Below are 22542 nucleotides of genomic sequence, written 5' to 3'. Positions count from 1 at the left end.
TCATTATAGATACAACCATCCATTTTTTTTTTCTGATTATTTTTGATTCTTGGTCGGTTGAATCCACAAATGTGGAACCCACAAATATGGAAGGCCAACTATATTTAAATCAATGCTTACCACAATATGTTCTATAGAAGCATTTGCATTTAACATTATTATGCTTGCATTGCAGATTGTACTAAGAGAAAAAAAGCTTAAATTTTATTAAACTGAACAGGATCATCAGTGTTTACTTTATTGGAAGTGCTCATGAGCACATGGAGCAGTTCTGGAATCTAAAAATCCTATTAACTCTGTCTGCCTCCTATTCCAAGCCACACCCATTTTGTGGCAATATGGCCTAACCACAAAGCATTTGGCACCCTGTCCATAAATGATAAGGCATAATTATTTGTTTGCTCCTTTTTTTTTACTAAACTTCTTGTCAGTTATGGTTTAAACTTTATATTCAAACGGATAAAAAGGTTCAATTTAATATTTAGAGACCAAAAATAGTTCTTTAGTTTTGAATATGTTTTCATTATATACATGTTATACCGTTAGTTTTATGCATCCATATATACCTCTAGTCCATTAATCATTGTTAGATACAAATGCGATTTGTAAATTTAAATCACACATTTAAAATTTAAATCACACATTTAAAATGTAGCAAAATTAAGATGAATTTTTAATCCAACTTATTCAATTACATAAGATAAAATTGCATCCCATGTGACATTAAATGTATTTTACATATAACTGTTCTTATAAATATTTTGTTCTATATTTATGCATGATTTATGCTCTGTTAATGTACAAAGGAGTTAAATAACAGAATAATTTAAAAGTTTAAAACTTAAAGCTAAAGTATATAATTTCCTTGCATGTATCTTCCTGGATTAGAGCCATATAGTATTTGTGTTCCATTTCTTCTGTAAGGGTACCCCACTGGCCAATTGCTAAAAATATGAACAAACTTTCATCTTATCTCTATGGATTGATTGGGTACAAGATGGTAACTTAACATTTTTCCATCCTCAATTAATCCATCTGACTTGAATATCTGCCTTCCATTTAAATTTTATTGAGCTATGCTCTTTCTAATGGAAAATCTTAGCTTTTTAGAAGAAATAACTTTAATTTATAAATTTTGTCATAAATCATGTATAGATTTTATGTAAGTGTTCTTTCTCCAGTTCATATCCCCAGTGTATATAGTATATCAGTGGCAGTACTAAGGACAGCTGGTAGGGGGTAGAATGTATGTTTGTGTGTATACACATATATGTTCATATACATATTCACATGTGACACATGTGGCATAACTGAAATTAGTAACATAGGTGTTTGCTAGTTTAAAGTCACAAATTTTAGATTTGATTATTTATAAGGAAATTTTGTTAATAGATGTGTTTAGCAGTGTAATCACAGGAAGATTTATGTGAAATAAAAATAATCTTCAAGTTTTGACTTTAAAATTGGACATTTTAAAAACCTTTAAATTCGTTTATTTTCCATTTACTTTTTAAAAAATCAGTGATAAGTTTAAAGTTTATATTATTGGATCACTCATTTAATAACTTTGTAGCAACAGGTTAGCTGAAGAAAAATCTGTCAGATTTGGCAGTGGTTCAGAAAATATGTGAACCTGTCACTGTAAGCAGTCTCAAAGGGCGAAATGCATTACAGGAGCTAATTAACCTTAGAAAATAATTACACAAATATGCAAATGTTGTTTAGATAATTCCATGTGTTATCAGCTCAGGTAGTCCATCATAAATGTAGACCTTGCAATGCCTAGGTAGTAGAATCTGGCATAGTTGATAAGGCTTTGGTTACTGCATCACTTCTGTTTGGCATTTAACGATTAATGATGGCAAGAGTACATCAGGAATTTCAACCTATATTCTGAATACAGCAGAATTCCCTGTGTTAATATACTCTGCATCCTGCCACCAGCAAACTCTAATTAATGGATTTACTTCTTTTCTGCACTTCATACATTTCCATATTCTAAAATCATCCAACTTGAATCAAGTTACTCAATACAAAATGCACATTAATGTGAAATTCATGGAGAAACTTGTAGAATAGGTTTGGTATGTTTGCATTTCTGTAATTGAGGTGTATTAGAAAATCTTTCCTGTTGAAATCTGTTTAGTCTCAAAACACACTGCTGCTAATATATACTCTTTAGATTATGATTTATAAATATATAATGATTATGGACACAGTGTGGACTGCAAATTGGAATGACACAAATTTGCCTTGGAATAGCATTTCCTCATGTATCAAATTTGGATTTTAGTATCTAATATCAGTAATGTAATATTCTAGAAATATATATTTAAAACTACTCTACGTTTATTAAATCCTATGAGTAAGTATTGTAGAAGCCTGCAGATATTTGGCAGAATTTGAATTCTAAAATGATGGAAGTATATTTCTCTTAAACACTGTAAATAGCAAAAAGTCTTAATTTTGTGAAAGCCTTGGGAAGTAGTCACATATGAAAGCCAAGTTTTTTATAGCTAAGATTTATCTCATTTATCATTTTTAATAATATTTTAATATAACAGTTTCTTAATTGTGTATCACTGGTCCTTCAACACTAGCAAACTGAATTCAATAGCATATCAAAAAGGTAATTCAGGCCAGGCGCGGTGGTTCACGCCTGTAATCCTAGCACTCTAGGGGGCCGAGGCAGGCGGATTGCTCAAGGTCAGGAGTTTGAGACCAGCCTGAGCAAGAGCGAGACCCCGTCTCTACTAAAAACAGAAACAAATTATCTGGCCAACTAAAAATATATATAGAAAAAAATTAGCCGGGCATGGTGGTGCATGCCTGTAGTCCCAGCTTCTCAGGAGGCTGAGGCAGTAGGGATCATTTAAGCCCAGGAGTTTGAGGTTGCTGTGAGCTAGGCTGACGCCACGGCACTCACTCTAGCCTGCGCAACAGAGCGAGACTCTGTCTCAAAAAAAAAAAAAAAGGTAATTCATCATGATCAAGTGGGTTTCATCCCAGCAATGCAAGGATGGTTCAACATACACAAATCAAGTCATATGATTCACCAGATAAACAGAAGCAAAAACAAAGACAATATGGTCATCTCAATAGATGCACAAAAAGTATTTGATAAAATCCAGCACCTTTTCATGATGAAAACCCTTAACAAACTAGGCATAGAAGGAACATACCTCAAAATTATAAAAGCCATATGTGACAGACCCACAGTCAACATCATACTGAATGGGGAAAAGTTGAAAGCATTCCCCCTAAGAAAAGGAAGAAGACAAAAGTGCCCACTGTCACCATTTCTATTCAACATACTACTAGAAGTCCTAGCTAGAGCAGTCAGGCAAGAGAAAGAAAGAAAGGGTATCCAAATCAGAAAAAAGGAAGTCAAACTATATCTCTGTTTGCTGACAATATGATCTTCTATCTAAAAAACCATAAAGACTCTACCAAAAGACTCCTAGAATTGATAAATTCAGCAAGGTGTCAGGTTACAAAATCAATTTACACAAATCTGTAGTATTTATATATACCAATAACAATCAAGATGAGAGTCAAATCAAAGATTCAATGCAATTTACAATATCCAAAAGAAAGTAAAATACCTAGGAATATCCATAAACAAAGAGATGAATGATCTCTACAAGGATAACTACAAAACACTGATGAAAGAAATCATAGATGACACAAAAAAATGGAAAAACATCCCATGTTCATGGATTAGTAGAATCAATATTATTAAAGTGTTCATACTGCCCAAAGTGATTTATAGATTCAATGCAATCCCTACCAAAATACCAAAGTATTTCACAGATCTAGAAAAAAGAATTCTAAATCTCATTTGGAATCCAAAAAGCACCCAAATAGCCAAAGCAATCTTAAGCAAAAAGAACAAATTTGGAGGCATCATATTACCAGACTTCACATTATACTACAAGGCTATACTAACCAAAACAGCGTGTTACTGATATAAAAGTAGAGACATTGACCAATGGAACAGAATAGACAACCCAGAAATAAAATCATCTACCTAAAACCAACTGATCTTTGACAAAGCAGACAAAAACATACACTGGAATAAGGAAGCCCTGTTCAATAAATGGTGCTGGGAAAACTGGATAGCCACATGCGAAGAATGAAACAGGACCTCCATCTCTCACTATATGCAAAAATGAATTCAAGATTGATAGAAGACTTAAATGTAAGGCATGAAACCCTAAAAATTCTAGAAGAAAATGTAGGAAAAGCTCTTCTAGACATTGGTCTAGGCAAAGAATTTATGACTAAGACCCCAAAGTCAAATACAGCAATAACAAAAATAAATAACTGGGACTTAATTAAATTGAAAAGCTTCTGAACAACAAAGGAAATAATCGACAAAGTAAAAGACAAACCATAGAATGGGAGAAAATATTTGCAAACTATGTATCCCACAAAGGGCTAATAATCAGAATCTATAAAGAACTCAATCAGCAAGAAAAAAACTAACAACCCCACCAAAAGGTGGACAAAAGACCTCAACAGAAATTTTTCAAAAGAAGATAGACAAATGACCAACAAACATATGAAAAAATGCTTGAACATCACTAATCATCAGGGAAGGGCATATTAAAACCACAATGAGATACCACCTCTCACATGTCAGAATGGCCATTATTAAAAAGTCACTTGTCCTTTAAAAATGGAGTTCACATAGCATCACTAACTTTCTTTAGCTGATTCAGTGTCACCATTGTTCTTGTTAATTATTGTGCTTTGAATACAGTACTGCCCTTAAGACGGTCACAATAATACTCATAGTCTTGAACTATGCACCAGAAGTGCTCTTCTAATTTTTATAGTTTTTCTGTTTCTTCATTTACTATTGAACTTTCAACGATCACTTCTTACTCTTAAACTGATTTGAAACAACTCTTCTCATTTACTGCTTGTAAATGTGCAGTGGGTTCAGACTAGAGATTAGAATTTGTTAGTTATGAACGTGTAAAGACCCTGCTCAAATGCCAATCCCCTAAGAAACCATCAGTAATCACTTAGTGGTATTTCTGATTTTGTTGTTGTTGTTTACTTGTTTTATTCTAAAAAGCATGCACTTTATAGAAATGTTGGACAATTCAGGAAAGTGTAAAGAAGCTAAAAATAGAAAATACTCGTAATCCCACTATCCATAGGCAGCTCAGCTGCTTTTAATAGTTCTGATTCCTTCTTTTGAAAAGTCGTTTTCAAGCTTTTTTACATAGTAAAAATTATGCTACATATAAAATCAGATAAGCTGCATATATTACATTATAATTGAATAATGTAATTGAATAGCTACATAATATTTCCTTAGACAAACTATAATTTATGTAAATATTTATTTTTAGGCAAGCATAGTGGCTCATGCCTGTAATCCTACACTTTGGGAGGCTGAGACGGGAGGATCACTTGACCCGAGGAATTTGAGGCTGCATTAAGCTATGGTCACAACACTGCACTCCAGCCTGGGTGACGGAGCGACACCTTGTCTCTTAAAAAAAAATTATTTTTCCATTATTGGATACTTATCCTTTCTCCAAATTTTTGCTGTTATAAATAAGAGAGTGATAAACATCTTTGAGCATCAGTCTTTTGCCACATTCCAGATTATTAGAAGCTAGATTCCTGAAATGGAGTTTAAACACTCCTTCATTGTGATTTTTAAAATGTGCTCAATATTTTGTCCACAGTATCATTGCCAATGGCACTACCATTGTTAATCATTTATTGAGTGCCTATAGCATGCTTTGTATATACAGTATGAATTAAAAAGATAATCTGTCTTCAAGTTGGTTACATTCCAGAGGAAAGAAAACTGATTTGACAGATTATAGAAACAGAATAGAGAAGAACCCATGACATGGTATAGGATACAATTTAAGCTACTATGGCTTGTGGTAGAGCTGGCAGGTAACCTTGAATCAACAACATTTTGCAGTAGTTTTAAACACAGATGTTACAATAATACATATAAATAGTTGTAAATACTTTTCATATATTTCTTATGTTGTAGGTCAAAGGTTAGTAAACAGTCCTTTCTGCTTCTGCATGAGATTCTGACCTTGAGTTGACTTTCTGGCTCTTTTTCCCTGGAAGCCTTATAAAGTAGTCTCTTAGGTTGGGTTTTCCAGATAACAGATTTTAAAATGGAAGTTTGCACGTTGGAAGTTTGTTGGGGAGTTTTGTTGGGATCAGCACCTGTGGGGGGTAAAAAATATAGAATTCAGCAGGAGTTGAACTGTAATGTATACAACAAAGGCCTCAGCTAACCCCATGGTGATCTCTAGATTTGGGGTGACTTTTCAGAGATGTCCTGCCTTAGGCAAGGGTCCAGTGGTAGGATTGTAACCTGAAGCAACGTAGATTTCTTTGGCCAAGGACAATTCCTAGAGAGTGCATCAGCTAAGGCAGTCTACCGCCAACATTTCCACAGCTCAGGAAATGAGTGCCTTATAACTGAAAGGATTCTGGGCAGCACAGCATAGCATCCACTCTAAGTGGATGATTGCTAGGCAACATTGCCTATGGTAGAAAATGATCCCTAATTGGTAAACTGCATCAGGATTAGCAGGAATTAGAATGGACTATAAATATCATAGCTTCACTCTTCCCTAAGAGTAGTGACTCTTGTAATTGGACTTGTCTGTTATGGGAAGGGATCTTGAAAGCCAGGCCTATGGAGTTATTTCAAGAGGTATTGGCTTCTATGGGGTATAATATTTTTAAGCCAGGATAACTCTTGCATTTGCCTAAGGTGAGTCTGATTCCCTCATGCCTGAATTAACACCCTGTGGACCAAAGATAGTAACTCCCAGAAGGCCGTGTGGGCTGCTGCAGGAACTGCTGTGAGGATCCCACTGAAAAGGAATGTCTGGTGCTGCTGTGCTGGCAGTCTTGATTCCTGCCCTCTTTTTGAGTAAATGGATGTCTGGTGTGGCCCAACAAACTCATAGTCATGTGGGTTGGACAGTTTAGTTGTATAGATATAAAAGACCCCCTTGGGGATATTGTAGACATTTTTTCAATGTTTTCACCTTTTAGAATGTTTGGCTTTAATGCCTAAAACTAAAGAATAATTTGATAACCTTAGAGTCAGGCTTAAGATATTTAAGTATTTGAGGCACGTGGAAAAGTTGAGGTTTCTCTTTCCTACTGCTCAAAGGCTACTATTAACAGATACTGTTTCCTTGGACTGTGGAGGAAAAGACTCAGCTATAGTACTAATCTCTGTAAACAGTAGTCTTTAAATTTAAACAGTAGAAAGAACTGTTGGTTCATAGCTCTCCTTTAGTCATAGATGGGCCATTTGGACCTGGCAAGCAGTTCTCCTCATATCTTGTGAGTCACAAAATTTTGCTCATTCTTCCTTTATGATTCATTCTATCCCTTCCTTTCTGTTCACTCTGCTACCACCCAGAGGAGTATTGTAGTCTTTATCATCTCATATGTGGATTACCGAACTGTTCTCTGCCTTTAGGGTTTGCCTAATCTGAGCTACGTTACCCATATGATCCCAGACTGAATTCCATGCTAGAGGTTTGCCTAGGGTTTTCAGACTATGTATGTGTGATACAGATTTGCCTGGAGCACAAAGTCCCTGGGAATAGTGAGAGGAAAGATTACAAGGGTAGGTTTACAGAAGATGTTGGCTAAAGAGTTATTGTTATTTTGTAGGCAAAGGGAGCCATTGCAGTAAATGACATTTTTAGCAGGAGAGTGGCTTAATAAGAGTAGGGCTTCAGAAAGATTTTGATCTGGCAACACAGTAAAGGGAAAGACTAGAAGAAATGAGACTAGTTAGGAGTTCATTGTAAGTGGACCTAAACTGAGGTGGGAATGGAAAGAATGAGACAGATAGAATCCCCACAGTATAAAGGAAGAATTGGTGACTGTGAAAAGATAGCAGGGAGAACCTCACTGAGGTCAGATAGTATGGATTTATAATGGGCCCATTGGACTTGGTGCCAAGACACTCCAATAGGAATAGGGAAAGTAATACTCGTCACGCACTGCTGCTTCATAATACTCCTGTGAAATTTCAAACCTATTAAAAGCCAGGATCATGGCATACTTCTTATCATACTTCTACTTTCAGCACAAGGCTTAATATAGACAGAATAATCTAATCTATATATATTTATCCTGTCCATATATAGAATATTTAGGACCATCACAGGTATTTCAGATGGTTAGTTCTGCCAACTATCAATAGGTGGAAACTCTGTTAAGTTTCTCCCTATTTTGCTTTTGCATTTCTTTCCTTCTAAGATATAAGTAGGGTGACCAGGTGTCCAGGTTTTTGCTGGATAGTCTCAATTTAGACCTGTTATCCCAGTACAGTTACTAATAATGTCTTTCTTCACTCTCAAAAGTATGCACAATAAATTCTATGGTCACTCTAGATATATCTACAGAAAAGTGCTAAATATGTTTGGTCAGTTTAAAGAATAACTAAAAAGAATACACTTGTGTAACTACCACCCCAGTTAAGAAATGGAACACTGGCAGCCACTGGAAATCTATTTCCTACTCACAACTTTGTCTTCCTTCTTTAGAGTTAACCACTATCCTCATTCTTATCATGACATTTTCCTACTTTTTAAACCAATGAAAGTTAAATTATCAAAGCCTAAAATCTATACAAGAGTTTCCTTCTAATTATTTTACTCATTATGTATATTTTAGGTGTGAGTAATTTCATATGATTAACAGATATCTTGGAAAGTATATTTGTATTTTAGTATATGACTACAAGGTAGTTGTAGGTAATCAACCTGAAGATAAATGTGTGTTTTTATTCACACAATTCTTGGCCTCAAGAATTTGATAATCTAACTAGTAATTACAACGCAAATCCTTCAGTCCAATAATGGGAAGCGTGCACAAGGTGTTGTTAGAGCACATTACCTAGCTCTTGGGGGTGATAGGGAAGAACCCTTCCTAGAGGACAAGTAGGGATTATGCAGGTGAAGGCACTGTGGGAAGTGAGGACAGAGCACAAAGGCCACTTTCTTGACAAATGAAAGCATCCATAGATAAGAAAAGCATGGCACAGTTTTGTTACTGCAAGTTGCTCCCTGTAGCTGGAACACAGAGAATATTCTCTGTGGTCTCAGGGGGCAAAGGAATGTCTTTTGAGTCAAAGTATTTTGCAGGGCAATGATGAGAGATAGAACAAAGCTAGATCATGAAGGGCTTTGAATGTCATACTGAGGAGTTTGAACTTCATCTTGCGGGCAGTGAGAAAACTTTGGAGGGCTCTAAACAGGAAGTGAGTAACTTGGCAACATGATCATATTTGCGTTTTTAAAAGGTTATTCTCACTGCAGGAGTAAAGCATGTAAATGGTCAATCCTAGAGACAGGGAAACTGGGCTAGAGGTTGTTGCAGCCATCCACTTGTGAGATGATGGTGGCTTGAGCTAACTCAGATGAAATGAGAATGGAGAGAAGTAGATGGATTTAAGAGATAGTTGGATTATATGGGAATGTGAGGGAGACAGAAAAGATGATTCTAAAATTTCAGCTGGACGTGGGGAGCATAGAAATGACACAGGTTAGGCCGGGCGTGGTGGCTCACGCCTGTAATCCAGGCACTCTGGGAGGCCAAGGCAGGAGGGTTGCTTGAGCTCAGGAGTTCGAGACCAGCCTGAGCGAGAGCGAGATCCCGTCTCTACTAAAAATAAAAAGAAATTAGCCAAACAACTAAAAATAGAAAAAATTAGCTGGGCATGGTGGCGCGTGCCTGTAGTCCCAGCTATTCAGGAGGCTGAGGCAGGAGGATCCCTTGAGCCCAGGAGTTTGAGGTTGCTGTGAGCTAGGCTGACGCCACGGCACTCTAGCCCCGGCAACAGAGTAAGACTCTGTCTCGAAGGTTTTTAGTACAGTATAGTGTTGGATTGGGTGAGTTTGAAGTGTCTATGGTACATCCAAAAGGAAATGACTGTTAAGCAGTTGGCTTTGTGGCTCTGCAGAGAAATTTAGGGCAGAGATAGACAGTAGGGAACAACAGCATCTAGATGGCAGGTGAAGCCATCCATATGGACCTTAATAAGTTATTATAAAATTTCTAAGATGGAAAATGCAAATAAATTGTGTTCATGAGTATTCTAAGAATACTCATGACATTCTTAGAAAATTAGTCTTTTAGTGTTAAAGCTTCTAAGTATTTGTACAATACATTTTCATAATCTGTGTTCTTAGCAGTTTGCTTTTTGATCAATATTATTTAGATTTTTTTTAATCTTTTTTATTTAAGGAAATTATGGGGATACGAACATTTTGGTTACATGTTATGACTTTGCCACATCCCAACCATGATTTGAGAAGTGCCCTTCCCCCCCAACAATGCTCACCACGCAGAATATTATTTAGATTTTTTTAATTGTTTTTTTTCACATTATCCAGGTTTTTGCTTTAAGTATAATATGTGTCAGCTATAGAAATAAATATGGGAAAATGAAGTTATTACAGAATTTTGGGGATTTAAGTAATATAAATATATTTGTTAGGATTTAGCAAGTTAGGAGAGATGTAAAAACACCTAGGCTTATACAGTTAGGCTTTCCCAATTCCAGAAAACAATATGTATAGAAAATGCTTTTAGAAAAAAGTATGTATATTCTCAATAATTTCAATAGAAAATATTTTATTATTCACTTTTTCCTTATTTGCAGCCACAGAGATACTTAAAATCTTATAAATCAAATAATTTAGATGTATGTATAATGTAAATATTTTCAGACCTACATATAGGAATGTATAATACATAAATTTTTTTAGTGTTAATATTGTTTTATCACAAGACCACTATAACTTTCTGCTATGCAATTCTAATATACTTAGATGCATTTTAATATCTCAGGTATACCTAGAATGTTTCTGTTCAAAAATGTGTTTATTTTAATATTTTGCTTCAGAAGATTATAGTAGCAGTTAAGCTCAGCAGTACTTTGCTAATAGTTTAATAGTAACTTAATCTCTAATTTTAATTTTCAGTGTATTTCTTTTGTATTGCTTTTATTTTGAATGAGCTATAACCATCTTATGTCATGTGGGCAAGCGTATAATTTAATTGTTGATTACTATGATAACTAGATACAATATGTAACATATGATATTTGTTTTCTTTATAGGAAAATGGTTCTCCTGAAGAACATGCAATCTATGTTTGGGACCATTTTATAGCCCAGTCTGCAGCTGAGAATGTGTTTTTTGTTGCTCACAGCTATGGAGGACTTGCTTTTGTTGAACTGGTAAGTGCACATTTAACTCTATTTTTAATTCCCAGTCTCCTTACAGATTATCCCCTCCACTCCCTTTTCCTTTGTAGTACTTTAACTTATTTGATAAAGGCTGAAAATAAAATATTTTGAGTAAATAATTTTACTATGTTTGAAAAGAGTATACTAATTTATTTCATGGTGACAGAGCTTTTCAGTGCTAACCAGAAGGCTTTTTGCCTGTTGCTTATTTACATATTATGTTTTAATTTTTACATTACAGTACTAATTTCTGTGTATTTCATGATATTTATGTTTCCTGTTTTATGTATACACCATTGAAGCTTATATTATCTGTAAAGTATTTAAAATTTCAAGAGATCCTTTGAATATTTGGGAATATTTTGATAATTTTTAACTGTTATCTGTAGTTAGTTAGTACTTGATACTTAATCAGAATTTATATAATTAGTATTAAAACTATCAGAAAACTTCCATTAATCTGCTTCTAACTAGAATGCATTGTTTGGCCATAAAAATCTTTCCATTTCAAAATAATCTGATTCTTGGAGTTAAGATTATGTGTATATAATAGAAAAAGTTAACAAAATTTTCGAATTTTGTGTGTTTTATATGCAGTGTTACAAGTATCACAATCTTGTGCCAGTATGGTTAACATGATATAATCAATACTAAAAGTGCACTAACGAAGAATTCGTGCCTCCATGCCCATAATCCCTGTTACAGGAATGTACCAGTGATATAATAAAATGATTAATTTGATAAAAGTGCAGTTGATATTAATAATTTTAAATCTAAATAGATCTTAGTGGACATTAAAAGCGGGCACCGCATTGATTGTCTGATTTTCATGTTTCTAGACTTTGGTGTATATTTCTGTTTGTCATGGAAATTAAATATAATTTTGTGGCCTTTCAACCTCCCTACACCTTATTGCTTATCCACATGATTTAGATATAAAACTGGTGGTAACACCTGACACCTGAGGATACTTTAGTTGACCTAAATCTACGAATGCTTGCTTGTACTCTCTTAAGATCAATAAATAGTTAAATTGTTTATTTCCTAAATTGATTTCACTTTTAGGCATAATTTTCAAGTACTTTTAACTCTGCTGTATTAATTTATTTATTTTGATATATATAATGGATATCTTAAGATAGCTCTTTAACACACTAGTATGATGTACTTTTAAAATATAAATGTTGTTTTTCAAATAATTCTCTTCAATCCATACAGATATAGATATATAGCTATATAGATATATATATCTGCATCTCCATAGATATAGTTATATATAGCTTATTTTTTCTTTGTAAGCCGTTAAATTACTTAAAACATGAAATTTCTTGACTTGTAGAGTGACTTAAAATATGTCTAAAATCCTGCAAGGCTAATCAAATTTCAGAGTTTTGTAAAACATAAATTCCTTTTTTTTCTTTTTTCTTTTTTTCACTTTAAGACAGTGTATAAAAAAACCTTTGTACACCAAATTTGGAGTTTAAGTGTATTTTGGACAGTTTTAAAAATGAACTTAAGATGCCAGGGTTAACAGATGACCAATGTGTCAGTCCTGTTTTGCCCGTCCTTCTTGTCACACACTGGTGGATATTTCTCCACTTTTGTTCCACTTTAATATAAAGCACACAGATGTTTCAGAACAAGACTTGACTTCTGACCTTGAGGCTATTAGGGTCAGGGTCCTCAGGGCCTGTGAAATTATCACAAGCTGAGCTAAAATTTTTCTCCATCACAGGAAGTAACCAGTAAGTAAGAAGTTAAAAAGGAGCTTTGTCAGAGAGACAAGATGGTCTCAGTAAGGGTCAGCTTCTGTAGTCTGCTATCTCTGCAGGAGGCACATGCATGGGAGGAGGAATATAATATAACCACTGGCACATCACATATCTGTCAGGCAACGCCAGAGCTGAGAAGTCTATTTAATGTAATATATGTTGTTTAGATTTTAAAATATTAATGGTGACTATCTCAACTTCTTACATTTTCACTTTTTGTGAAATAACCTTGATTGGGGTATGTAATGGAAGCATAGAAGCATACAGACGGTGGCAACTGAAGAAGGGGGGGCTGATAAAATGGATTCCTCTAAGCAAACAACAGTGTACAATGATGAGTTTTACAGTAATTTTTTATAAATTTGGTTAATATATTTAAATTTACTATGTTTCTCTTTCAAAAGGCTTTTTAAAAGATAACATTGTAAAAGGAACAATAAACATTGAAATGTTTTTAAACCTTTTGCTTTTGCCTAAACTGAAAACACTTTTTCCTGCTCTTACCAGTGTTCTAAGGGGAAAATATTGACAAATATTCGTTCTCTCAGGATTTTCAGTCTAAGTGTAATATATGAAATTGTTTTACATGGATTCAAAATTTTAATATTAAGCTTACAAGAAAGTGAATTGTGAATACATAAATCTTAAATTTTGGTTTAGTTTCTTGTCTCAGTAGCACATTGTATACATCAGATATTAAATCATTTGTATTTCAGTAAATTTTAAATTTTTTTTTAATTATAAGATTTTACTCATGATTAAAGACTCTACACACACACATATTTCTTAGAGAACAGTCTTAGTATATAGCATCATGTTTGAATGCATAGAAATAATTGTTCTACCACTGTTACACAAGTTCACATTCTTCTTTAGGTCATGAATTCCAAGAAAATTTATGTTAAATGTAAACTTTGTAGCAAGTACGGTTTCACCAGTAAATGCAGTTACTTATAGTTCTTATTGTTTGAATAACAGGTATCAGTCAGGACTTGTGATGAAATGTATCTTGCCATTTACTAAAATTGAAGTTTTATATAATTATAGTTTAAAACTAAATGTGCAGCTAATAGGTGTATGAAGATAAACTACTTTTAAATTTAGAGCACAAAATAGTTGTAGAGCTTTAATATTTTGCCAGTTGTTGTTTTTGAAAACTGAGGCCATAATTTATGATTATATCCTATCTTAAAGTGTCGAATTTCTCCTGAAGAATACCTTATAGTCAGATTTATTTTCAAAACCAGTGTTCATTTTATGGTAGTAAATCTTAGAACTTAACCAGATCTAACCCCATAAAAACAATATACACTTCACTATAATGAGAAAAGTGATATTAAAAATATTCTTTTCACTACTTTTACTCTCATCATGTGTTAACAACTCAAATTTCCAATTCTCTAAATTTTCTGTGTTCCTAGTAAAAATAAATATGGATGAGACAACTCTGGTATGGATTCAAGGATTCAGTCATTAGAGACAAAAGGAAAGTACTGTTTATCTTATGAATACATAGTGAATTTTCAAAATTAATATATCTGCCTATGTTATCTTTTCTCTAAAATAATGCCAGCATGTAAAGTTACAGTTATTAAACTATCATTTACAACGCCTTAACTTTCTGTCTTAGAAAGTTTATTTTACTTGATAGAATTAATAATCATAATTAGAATGCATTTACCAAATTCATTTGGAAAGACAAATAATGCAGCTTACTTTTTGCCTTAGAGTAGTTGTTAAAAAATTCACGCTTATTTTTTTGAAAATTAACTGTCATTTTAAAACAATGCGGTTTTGGACCTTTTTCATCATCTCTTTCTCCGACCACTTTGATGAAGTGATAACATTGCTTCCATTGTTGGCCATTTCAGAGTGCTTTGCTCTTCTCTCTCTAGGTGATCAGTTTGACCAAACCAAGTAACCTTAATTTTTTTTTTTTTAATTTGGAAATGAGCAGTCTTTCCTTGTCAATGCCCAGTTACTGATCTCAGCTTACCTTCCCTTCCCTTTTTGCAATGCTCAGTAAGTCAGTTTGCATTGATGTTTCTTTCTGTAAGCCTAAATGAGTGTTCATATTTTTTGAGTCATCTCAGCTGATATAAAATTAGTATTTTCCTTATTACTTTTATTTCGTTTTCCATGTTATTAGTGGTATGTTCACAACCACCATTAAAAACTTCACTTAGAAATGTGTGAAAACAGCTCCCTTTGAAAGTATCTCTACCCACTTTTGATTTTAGTCTCTCCATGCTTGTCAGCACTTGATTGGCACCTCACTTGCATGTGAATTAAGGAATGAAGGGAACTCTATTTTCCTGCCATTGTTCCATGCCGGGCTCCCTGGCCTCCAGGCAGCCTAAGCTGCCCTTCAGCAGCTGATAGAGGACTAGTTTTTGGACATAGCTATATGAGGACACTCAACCTCAGTCTACTCTCAGTAGATCTTTTTAAATTGCCTGGAGCATAATTTGGATTTACACTGAAGAAAAAATGGAATGGAACTAAAATAATTAGTTTTTACCTTTAGTGACATCAGCTAACTATGACCTTAAAGAAGTATCATTTACATTTTGTCCACGAAGAACAAAGTAAATTGGATATTGGTAGGATATCTGCTTAATGTGATCAATGAAAATAGCTGAAAGTTGGGCTGCTGAGAATCAAGAAATAAGGGGAGGTAAAAGAAGGGAGGTAAAAGAAAGAAAAATTGAGTTATTATAGTATCAAAATAATTTGGGCCGAAAACACTATTACAAACCTACTTTAAAATCTAGGTAATTCAGTAAAAATTAGTTGCCTTTTGTAACATAACTACAAGATACATACTAATTAGTTTTGTTTTAAAGTGTTGTTTTATCTCTAAGTCTCGTTTTGCCTAAATAATCTAAAAACAACATGATATTTCTCTTATTCCCTCCAAGTTTGAAAACCCTATATAACAACATGATTAGTTTTAAATATCTGCATAGTTAGTTGACTAATGTATACAGTTTAAGCCTTAACAATAACTCTTTTATTAACTAAACATTAATTCTCCCTACTCTCCATTTAAATATTGGCTAATTTCAGAATTCTGCCTAATCACTTCTTTCACGTTAGATTTTTTAATCCTTTTTGTTCTGGCATAAGTCTCTTATAATCTCCTTGCTGCTGGCATCCCCAGCTCTCAGTCTGACTGAAAAGATTGCTTCTCTGTGACTGTCTTCTAAGTATAGTCTTTGCAATAAATGAGGAAAATAACTAAATTAAATTAAAGTATATGATTCAATGGGTTTTAGCATATTTATGGAGTTGTACAACTATTACCACTATCTAATTTTGGAACATTTTCATCACTTCATACCCATTAGCTATTACTCCCTATACTATAATTCCACAAGCAAGGTATGAGGGTTCTTTTACTTGCTCCAAAACCTTACCAACACTTGTTATTATCTGTCTTTTTTATTTTAACTATCCTAATGGGTATAGTAGTTTCTTGTTCTATTTTTTTTTTCATTTTTCTAATGACTAATGATACTGAGCCTCTTTTTATGTGCTATTGGCCATTTGTATATTTTCTTTGGAGAAATCAAATCCTTTGCCCAATTTTTAATTGGGTTGCCATTTTACTGTTGATTTTTAACAGTTCTTTTTCTATTCTGTGTACAAATCCCTCATCAATATATGATTGCAAGTATTTTCTCCCATTCTATGGGTCACTGATTCGCCTTCTTGATGTCCTTCAAACTACAGAAGTTTTAATTTTGATAAAGTTCAATTTATCTAGTTTTTATTTTTGTCACTTTAGTTTTTGTGTATTATGTGAGGTAAGGGTCCAATTTAATTCTTCTGAAGGTGGATATGTAGTTATCCCAACACCATCTGTTGAAAAAGACTATTGTTTCTCCTCCTTTGATTTGTCTTGGCACCCTTGTTGAAATCAGGTGACTGTTAAGTGTAAGGGTTTGTTTTGGACTCTGAATTCTAGTTCATGGATGTATATATGCCTGTCCTCATACAAGCACCACACTAACTTGATTACTATAGCTTTGTGGTAAGTTCTGAAACCATGAGGTAGGTCCTCCAAGTTTGTTCTTTGTTTCCAAATTGTTTTGGCTAGTCTATGACCCTTGCGTTTCCGTGTGAATTCTAGGATCAATTTGTTAATTTCTGCAAGAAAAGGAGCAGGGATTTTGATTAGGATTGATGACATTTGTAGATCAATTTGGGGAATGTTGCCATTGTGATAATATTAAGTCTTCCAATTCATGAACATGAGCTTTCTTTCCATTTATTTAGGTCTTCTTTCAAAAATGCTTTGTTGGTTTCAGTGTAAAAGTCTTATACTTCTTCTGTTAAATTTATTCCTAAGTATTTTATTCTTCTTGATGTTATTCTAAGTGAAACTGGTTTTTAAATTTCATTTTTAGATTATGCTATATTGGTGTATAGAAAGGCAATTGATTTTAATATATTGATCTTGTATCCTACAACTTTCCTGAACTCATTTATTAATTCTAATAGTTTTTGTAGGGGGGGGGTTCCTTAACATTTTCTATATTCAAGATCATATCATCTGTGATACAGATAGTATTATTTCTTTCCAGATGCATTTTATTTAATTAGTTTATTTATTTTCGGGTTTTTGCCAAATTGCCCTGGCTAGACCTTCTACTACAAGGTTGAGAAGTGGCTAGAGTGGTCATTCTTATCTTATTCCTAATTTTAAGGGAAAAAGCATTCATTATTTCACCATTAAGTATGATGTTAGTTGTGATTGTTTTCATTCTCAATAGATCATTTCCCTAAGAACTTATTGTGCTCTTTAATATTTGTATCCCTCAGTCACAAGATCAGATTGTTCAGAAGGCAGCTGAAATGGAGAAAAGTTTCACTGTCTTTAGCAGGGATCTTTTTGTAAAATAAAGGATCCATATTACTCGATTGGAAGTACCCTTGGAAGAGGTTTTTTTTTCAGTGTCCACATAGATGGGCTGCATCCAGGCCTTAGCCTTCCTGCATCTATGTAGCTGAGAGATTGGTCACTTTATCTCTTGGTTCAACAAAGACTGTCAAGAAATCACGGGCTGCTTGGCAAAATTAGCACAATAACATGTTAAGGAGAACTCAGAGAAATTGATGTACTAATTTGTTAAATATAAATTGTTATATAAGAAATACTTTTTTCCACTGGTTCTACAAAAGATCTTAATAATGAGAGATTTTGTATTTTACTGCAGATATGAGAGTATGATTGGCTGTTGTAAGCCTTTTATAAGAAAGATGGTTGAAAAACACATTTCAGTTAATAATAGGGCTGTTTTTGCTGTTCCCATAGCCTTATAATGATCACTCATTGCAAGCCCTTCCACAAATAAAATTCCCAACCACAGTGACACCTCTGATTTGACATCTCAAATTGAAAAGGGCTTCTAGAGAACAAGAAATTTTGCAGTCAAAGCCATTTAACTTGTACTTTGAATAATCCTTATTAAATGATTTACTCAGATTAACTCAGGGGAGCCAGTTACACTTCCACTCGAAGTGTACTATATCCATGTTAAGATAAAACTTGAGGGAACAAGGATGGAAGCCAGATCTTGGCAAAGGTCTTATTAGTGGAGTTCAGGATGGTTTCAGGAGGAGCTAATTCAGCTGCAGAGGTTGGCTTTGGAGGGAATAGCCAAAGACCTGTCATTAAGTGGGTATCTATAGAGAATGGTAAGCTCAGGTTTGAGTCAGGAAGTATAATTGGTTGTAGGGAAATGGAAAATCAAGGCAATGGGTGGTGACTGAGCAAACAAAATGTAGTAATTGGTTCTAAGAATACCTATTCTCCCACACCATACCACACCTCATTCTCTTATAGGGAATGAAGGAAAAAAATAATAGGATCCAGGATAGGATGGTGTGGTGGCAGGGAAGATTAACAAAGTAAAGTTTAAGGCTTCACCCATTGCCTGGGAGTTCAGAAATGGAATCCTTTCCTGAGAAAGAAAGAGGCTACTTGAGAAAGACAGTAGCAGGCATAAAAATCAAGAGGACTGTGGAGTGATGAATTAAGGCAGAAGTCCAATTATGTGGCTTAGATCAGCACAGACTATAGGAGAATACTGCATTCTGAGGGCATGTAGATACATACCCAGGGCTTGAATTTGGTATACTGGTTATCAGGTTTCTGTGGCAATAAAGGAGATGGGGAGGAAGGGCTATCATTTTTTTCTTCTCTTATAGCCGAGATGATCATGCTATGGTTTTAACACCTTCTTTGGGCTCAGATTTAAAAAAAAAAATACCCTTCTAGGCCTCTGCAATCTTAACTTTCAGAATTGGAGACTTTTAACCCCTACATATATGTCAGTTCTCTCTCTTCGCATACATAAGTTTTCCACACTTTTTCATTGAATGAATTTAGATCCCAGTAAAGCCACTTGAACCACGTAAATTGGACTTTATACTTTAAAATTGTTTCTTGTAGTTAGGACTGAATATTATGCCCTCAAGATAAATGATTTCAAAAATTGCTATTAATGATATTCATTGATTCAATTAAATGTGCCCACTGTGTACAAATACTATGGAAACATTAAAACACATGATTCCTGGCCCCAAGAAGGTTATAGTCTAAATAGGAAACATATTTAAACAAAGAGACCAAAATAGTAAGATAATTGTGAAGTGAGGTGATATCTAAGAGGTCATTGTGGTAATTTCTTCAACATAAAGATCCATATAGTAAATTTATCTTTGAATTAAGTACTAGGAAAAATTGTTTCTGTTGATGGACTGATGCACTCTTTTTGTCAGAAAATAAAAACTGTACAATTCATTTTTGCCTTTGTCTCCTGGAAACCCAGAGCTGTGGTTAGTTTTCCATTTCAGTGATTTTTCTCAGCCTCAGTCTGTTAATCAGTGTCCTTATATGTAGTTGTCTTTTGCTTGAAGTCACCTCAAAATCTTTTTTTAACTAGTAGAAAATAAATAACAAATCCATTATTTTCATTGTTCCTACCATGCTGCCTAGCCTGGCTAGACATATAATAAGTATATACTCAACAAATAGTTGTTGATCCTGGATTTATATGTAAATATGTTATCAGGACCAGATCTCAGATGGTGCTGTGCTGGGTCAGAATGAAGAAAGCAGGGCCTGAACATTCATAGAGAGCCACAAGATAGAATAAAGAAGATAGACAGCAAGACAAAGTTGATCATCTAAGATGAAAAACAGGGACACTTAGAGTCAGTATCCTTGAGTGTGCAAAATGTATATTCTGTGGCCCTGAAATTTTGGACCCTTGGAAGGACCATTAATGGAAATTGGTTAGGAATTCAACTAAGAAAATACCGAAATCTCTGATCAAAGGAAATAGCTAAACCTAATCCGAACCCTAAGTTTCAGTTATGTTTTCTATGATTATGTTGAATAAATTAAGTCTCATATCCTCTAGAAACTAGATTTCCTATTTAAATATTTATTAATTGTCTTAGTCAGTTTGGGCTCCTATAACAAAAATACCATACTACTGGATGGCTTAAACAACAAACATGTATTTCTCACAGTTCTGGAGGCTGAGAAGTCCAAGATAAAGCCAGCAGATCCAGGCTCTGGTGAGGGCCCACTTCCTGGCTTGTAGACAGTTGCCTTCTTGCCGTATCCTCACATGGCAGAGATACACAGAGAGAGAAAAAGAGAGAAATAGCATGCACGAGAGCACGCTCTAGTCTCTTCCTCCTCTTATAAGAACACTAATCCCATCACAAGGCGGGACTCTCCTGACCTCATCTAAACCTGATTACCTCCCAAAGGCCCTACTTCCTAAAAGTATCACATTGGGGGTTAGGGTTTCATCATATGAATTTTAGGGAGATAAACGTGCAGTCCACAATATTCTACTCATGGCCTCCCAAAACTCATGTCCCTCTCACATGTAAGATACATTCATTCTTTTTCTTTTTTCTTTGTGACAAGTCTTGCTATGTCCAGGCTGGCTTCAAACTCCTGACCTCAAGTGATCCTCCCACCTCAGCCTCCCAAGTATTTAGGACTACAGGCATGTGTCACTGCACCCAGGCAAAATATATTCATTCTAACCACTATACAATCACAACAAGCTACTGGGGACATTCATTCTATCCCAATAGCCCGAGAAGTCTTAACTCATTCCAACATTACCTCTAAATCTAGGGACCCATCTAAATATCATCTAAATCAGATATAGATGAGACTGAAGGTACAATTCATCCTGAAGCAAAATTCTTCTGCAGCTATGGACTTGTGAAAGTAACAAGTTGTGTGCTTCTAAATTACAGTGGTGGCACAGGCATAGGGTAGACATTCCCATTCCTAAAAGGAGAAATAGGAGAAAAGAAAGGGGTGATGGGTCCCAAGGAAGTCAAAACCTAGCAAGGGCAAATCCCATGAAATCTTAAGGCTTCAGGATAATCCTCTATGGCTAGATGCTCTGACCCCCAGGTCCACCGAATGGCAATGTCACCCACAATGTGACAGATTGCTGCTTATGCCTGACTATCTGCTGGGGCCATCCATGCCTCAGCTCTGCTGGGCAGAGGTCCTGCCCCCGCAGATTTGCCAGGCTGCACTGCTGCCCCCCATGGCTTCTGTTGGAGGTCGGGTCTGCCTTGTTGAAATCTCAGTGATGGCCCTGATGGTCTCTAATGGGCTTCAGGGCCATGCTTCCCTTTTCTCAATGAATAATGCAAGTTCACAGCTAATTAGCTTTATTGTTTTGTCCTATAGAATCTATGAAGTCTGACAGCCTCCCTTCACTCTGTCCCATCTCCTTTCCCTGAAGTTCAAACTAGCAGTTTTCCTGCTGGGATGGCTGATTGAGTTTGTGGTTCACACCCATACTAATCTCCTTATCAAATGTTTGCTCAGCCACACCCTTAGTGCTCTCTTTAGAACATGCTTCCTCATTTTTTGCAATATGGTTAGGCTGAGAACTTTCCTAATGCGTAAGCTCTGTATGTTTTTTGCTTAACAATTTCTTCCTCGTTTTCCTCTTCTCGGCATTTTTTTATGAGCAGTCAGGAGGAACCAAGCTGCTCCTCCAACACTTTATTTAGAAATCTCAGCTAAATATTCAATTTCATCACTAATAAGTTCTACCTTCCACAGAACGCTAGCACAACCAAACACATTTCAGCCAAGTTCTTTGCCATTTCATCCCAAGGATTGCCTTTTCTAGATTGTCGAATAACGTGTTTCTTATTTCCATCTGAGACTTAATTAGAATTGCCCTTAAGGTTCATATTTCTACCAACACCTGTACATGATTATTTATGTATTCTCTGAGGAGACGGAAACTTTTTATACAGCTCTCCTCTTTCTGTGCTGTCACCAGTATCACCTTTAAAATTCCTCTTGAGGTAATATTGACATTTTCTAGTTTGCACTTCAAAATTCTTCCAGCCTCTACCTATTACCCAGTTCCAAAGCCACTTTCTCATTTTTAGGTTCAGCAACCCCATTATTGTTGATAC

The 22542-nt window shown here is 34.9% G+C and overlaps 1 protein-coding gene across 1 annotated transcript in view; it reads left to right on the top strand.

Moving 5' to 3' along the window:
- The window catches only part of FAM172A (family with sequence similarity 172 member A), a 412613-nt gene that overhangs the window by 213352 nt on the left and 176719 nt on the right, over positions 1-22542 (top strand). Inside the window, exon 8 of the mRNA XM_045566294.1 lies at positions 11153-11272. Coding sequence (XP_045422250.1) covers positions 11153-11272 — 120 coding nt within the window. The remainder of the gene's footprint in view (positions 1-11152; positions 11273-22542) is intronic.

Source organism: Lemur catta, chromosome 12 (genome assembly GCF_020740605.2).
Source record: "Lemur catta isolate mLemCat1 chromosome 12, mLemCat1.pri, whole genome shotgun sequence".
NCBI lineage: Eukaryota > Metazoa > Chordata > Mammalia > Primates > Lemuridae > Lemur > Lemur catta.
This window is presented reverse-complemented; position numbering and strand designations above follow the sequence as displayed.